The 4372-nt window shown below is 36.0% G+C and overlaps 1 protein-coding gene across 1 annotated transcript in view; it reads right to left on the reverse strand.

Moving 5' to 3' along the window:
- Positions 1-4372, reverse strand: part of LOC106867323 (transcriptional enhancer factor TEF-1-like) — a 120574-nt gene that overhangs the window by 14561 nt on the left and 101641 nt on the right. Inside the window, 1 exon segment of the mRNA XM_014912162.2 lies at positions 1397-1561. Coding sequence (XP_014767648.1) covers positions 1397-1561 — 165 coding nt within the window.

A 4372-nucleotide genomic window follows, 5' to 3' on the forward strand; every position in this document is an offset into this window, starting at 1 on the left:
GATGGTTAGAGTGTCAGGCTCACAATCATGAAGTAGAGAGTTCGATTCCTGGACTGGGCTCTGTGTTGTGTTCTTGACTAAGATACTTTAATTCACGTTGCTCCAGTTCACTCAGCTGTAGAAATGAGTTGTAGTAATGTCACAGGTGCCAAGCTGTATCGGCCCCTTTGCCCATCCCTTGGATAACACCGGTGGTGTGGAATGGGGAGGCCGCTATGCATGGGTGACTGCTGGTCTTCCACAAACAACATTGCCCAGACTTGTGCCTGGGAGGGTAACTTCCTAGGTGCAATCACATGGTCAGTCATGACTGAAGAAGGTCTTTATTTTTTTTTAAACCTGACCCCAAAATAGTCAGTTAGATCCCTCATGTTTGGTCCCAATGCATGGCACCTTAGACAGGTATCTCCTACCAGAACTCTAAACCAACTAAGACTTTTTGAGTGGATTTGGTGGATGGAAACTGAGAGTGGCCCCTTGCATGTGCATGTATATGTGCGTGTACACACACACACACATTTCTGTCTCCTTATCTTAACATGTAATGGTTGTAAATGAATGTCATTCAATTCCAGTCTTCTGCAAAAGCATGTCTGGCCATGGGAAAATATTACCTTAGACATATATTAGACATAGAGAAAGAGGTGGGGGCTTAGCTACAAGGACATCTGTCCATAGAAAATCTGTTTGACCCATGCAAGCATGGAGAAGGGTGCATTAAAATGATGTTGTTGTTATCCATCTATAAATATGTCTGTCTGTGTGTATGACTAACCTGACCAACTGATGAATTCAGAAGTCACCACGAGACACTCCATCCTTTCCCCTTAATAATCAACATAATCCCCATTATTCTTGTTATGTTAAGGGAGCTGAGTCAACAAGTCTGTAAACCCTAAAACCTGATCAGTGTGATGGCTTATTGCCAAAAATCCCTACGGATGGTTCAGAAGCTTGCTTTGCAACCATATGCTTTAAGTTCACTCCCACTGCATTTGTCCTTGGGGGAGGGGGGAGTGTTTTCTACAATAGTCCCCGGCCAGTCAATGCCTTCAGACTGGATTTGGTTGAAAAACTATGTGGAAGTTCATTGTGTGTATAGATATATCTGTGTGTGCATGTGTTTGTGCCCCCCCCACTAGTGTTGGTTTGTTTACATCCTTATAATGCAGCAGTTTGGCAATAAGTCCCAGGGTTGATTTGTTTGACTAAACCTTTCAAAGCAACGCTCCAGCATGGCCAGTTCAAAAAAAGAAAAAAGACTGAAACAAGACAAAAGACATATTTAGAGAGAGAGAGAGAGAGAGAGAGAGAGAGAGAGAGAGAGGGAGAGTCTCTCCTCTCAATATTATTTCAAGAGCCCTGGCCAGGGAAACAAGCGGAGGGATATACTTACAGCTGCGGGGGCAGCAGAATATGTCGGCCTGACTGGAGACATTCCTGATGGTAATCCACCCAATCCGGATGCGACAGCCTTGTTGTGGATGGCACTGGCTGAGACAATCTGTGCAGATGACATTGAAGCCATACTTTGAAGTGCTTTGTCTTTGGCAGCTTGATCCTAAAGAGGAAACGGTGCAAATTAGTAACAAACAACAAAAAATCATTTGTGTCTTGGTTCGGTAAAAGGAAACAATCCTATGACTTCACATTAGGCCAAGGTGGGTCACACATGATCCCTAGTCACAATTTTGTATTGGTTCTCCATCGAAATAGGAACAGATGCCAAAAGAACAAAAGATATTTACTCTCTATTTTACCAATCTTTGATAAACTTAAATTAATTTAAAATACTATTTCTTTTCTTATCTTTGTGATGGTTAAAAATTTCTCTAATTACTAAATTTAACCTAAATCTAAAATATAACAAAAATGCTTTGTAATTTTAGCTATAAAGCACAAGCCACAAAACTGAACTGGAGGCTTTCAAAATTACAATTTCATTTAAAAATGATTAAATTGTTTCACTAGCTTAATTATTTCCAGTTCTAAATATTATTTAATTATCAATTCTTTCTTTTTATAAACATATTTCATTATGGCTTAATAATAAAGCGATTTGACAAGAAAGGAACTTTCCAAAAGCAGTAAAATAAAATTTTATACAAAGATGATCCTAATGTAAGTATATCTATGCATGTAACCAAAACCAAAACAATCTTTTGGATAAATAGAAAATGATAAAATTTTTTATATATTCTCATAAAAATGTGTTTATTCCTCATTTGAACACCATCTTTGCTCAAAGCTCACAGCTTTCATCCACTATGACCAACTTCTCTCCTACTTTGTAGTCTCCAGTGATAATTGACAATTCAAACTAGAAAAGAAACATCCCAATTAACTAACTTCTACTTAAATTCTCATCTAAGTATATCTAACCAAAACATTTAGGCAATTTTTGTATCTATCTAAAATGGTGGTAAAATCTTTGAATATATTGAAATAAAAACTGTTGTATTTCTCGTTCATTTTCCATATCATCTTGATTGAAAACACAGAGATTACTTTCTACAGCTTTCATTCACTGTAATTGCTTATCCTACTTCATCCTTGTCTCTCATTAGCAGCTTCTTTGCCACTTCTACCCACAAGTCCTAACTTTCTCTACAACCACAGAACAGTACTTACATAATCCATTATTTTATAATTTTCAATTTTAAATAAATATTTAAAAGGTTTTACATGTTTTTTTCATTCACCTTTTATATTTTACAAATTTTAATCTTCCTTTAAAAATTAAGAAGACAAACTGGATGTTGTCAGTCTCCACATACAAAAACACAATTACAATGTCTGTGCAACTCAAAGGCCAAGGCTGCCTTTGACTTTTCCAATCCAAAACGTTTTTAAACCAACTTCTATCCCAGTGCTTCTCACCTGATCCAAAACCTGGATTCTTTTAGATGGCCGCACCAAAACCAGTAAAGCACAAGCCATTTAAAGAAAAGTTTATTACATTTAGAGAGGGAAGACAGTTGAAAGGATGCTTGAGTCCCTGGGAGCCGCATGTGGTCAAGAACTACTGTTCTAAATGTTGTTGTCTATCAATTTATCTTCGTCCAACTCCACAGTTGAAAGTCAAATATTTTCACGTCTCAAAGTTTCTTATTTGATGTAAACTATATTGTGCGTAAATAAATGTATTTAATAATATTCTTTGTATATTAATTTGCCTAACTTGCTCATCCTTACATTGACTCCTCTACCTGCTCAAGTTCAAATCTCTTGAGCACTACAAAGTGTATTCTATACAGAGAATACCTCTAATCTCTAATCTATTAACCATATGAATGTGTATATATATATATATATATATATATATATATATATATATATATATATATATCCATCCATCCATTGTCGTCATCATCAAATATCTGTTTTTCTATGCTGATATGTGTTGGACAGTTTGACAGGAGACAGTGACTTAGAATACTGCTCCAAGCCCCACAGTGTGTTTTGGTAAGGTTTCTAAAGTTGGATGCCAAGCATTTTACAAATTGTACTGAATGCTTTTTATGTGGCACCAGCACCAGTGAGATCACCAAGTTAATTTGCAAGACAAGAGCCCCTCAATAGGGGAGTAGTATAATTCTTTGCTCTAAAGCTTAATTCTATTGAGTTTTAACAACTGGTTATTAGAATCACTAGAACCAAAGTGAAATCATAATATTATACATACATATATACATATACATTTACACAGGTTGGGAGAAAAACCAGTTGGGTAGTGGTGCTTCTCCTGGCAACACTAAGGAAACAGAAGACATACAATGACAGGCAGAATGTTAAGATGAGCAAAATAGTTTTTTTTTTTCCTTTCTATTTTACTTTAAATGCATTTTCCTTTTCTCCAAATAAATATCAAATAAAATAACAAAACTGATTTGATTTGCAGAGGGAGGGGAAAAAACAACCAATATAATAAAACTGTAAGCTGATGAATTGTGTAATCAGTATGTGTGTGTGTGTGTGTGTGTGTGTGTTTTAACAAGGGAAACTGTGCGGTACCAAAGGATTCGCTCTCTCTCTGAATGTCCCATGCAACATTAGATGTGTGCCCTGAACATATGCATCTGCAACCCTGAAGCTCAAAGGGGTTGCAGTTATTGTAAAAACCCAGAAGAGCATCACCAACATCCCGAAAAGCAACTTACTTGGCCTCAAGTTTCTACTCACCAATTTTTTACAATGTAGCCTTCATGTACGCATCCATATTTCTATTTCAAGTCAAGGTAAATAGTTAAGGTGTTTAAGAATTATAATAGGATGAAAAGAGTTGAAAGAATTTATCAAACTGAATAAAATGTGTGCTGCTAACGACCTAGTTTATATTTATATATATATATATATATATATATATATATAT

Source organism: Octopus bimaculoides, chromosome 3, assembly GCF_001194135.2.
Source record: "Octopus bimaculoides isolate UCB-OBI-ISO-001 chromosome 3, ASM119413v2, whole genome shotgun sequence".
Taxonomy (NCBI): Eukaryota; Metazoa; Mollusca; class Cephalopoda; order Octopoda; family Octopodidae; genus Octopus; species Octopus bimaculoides.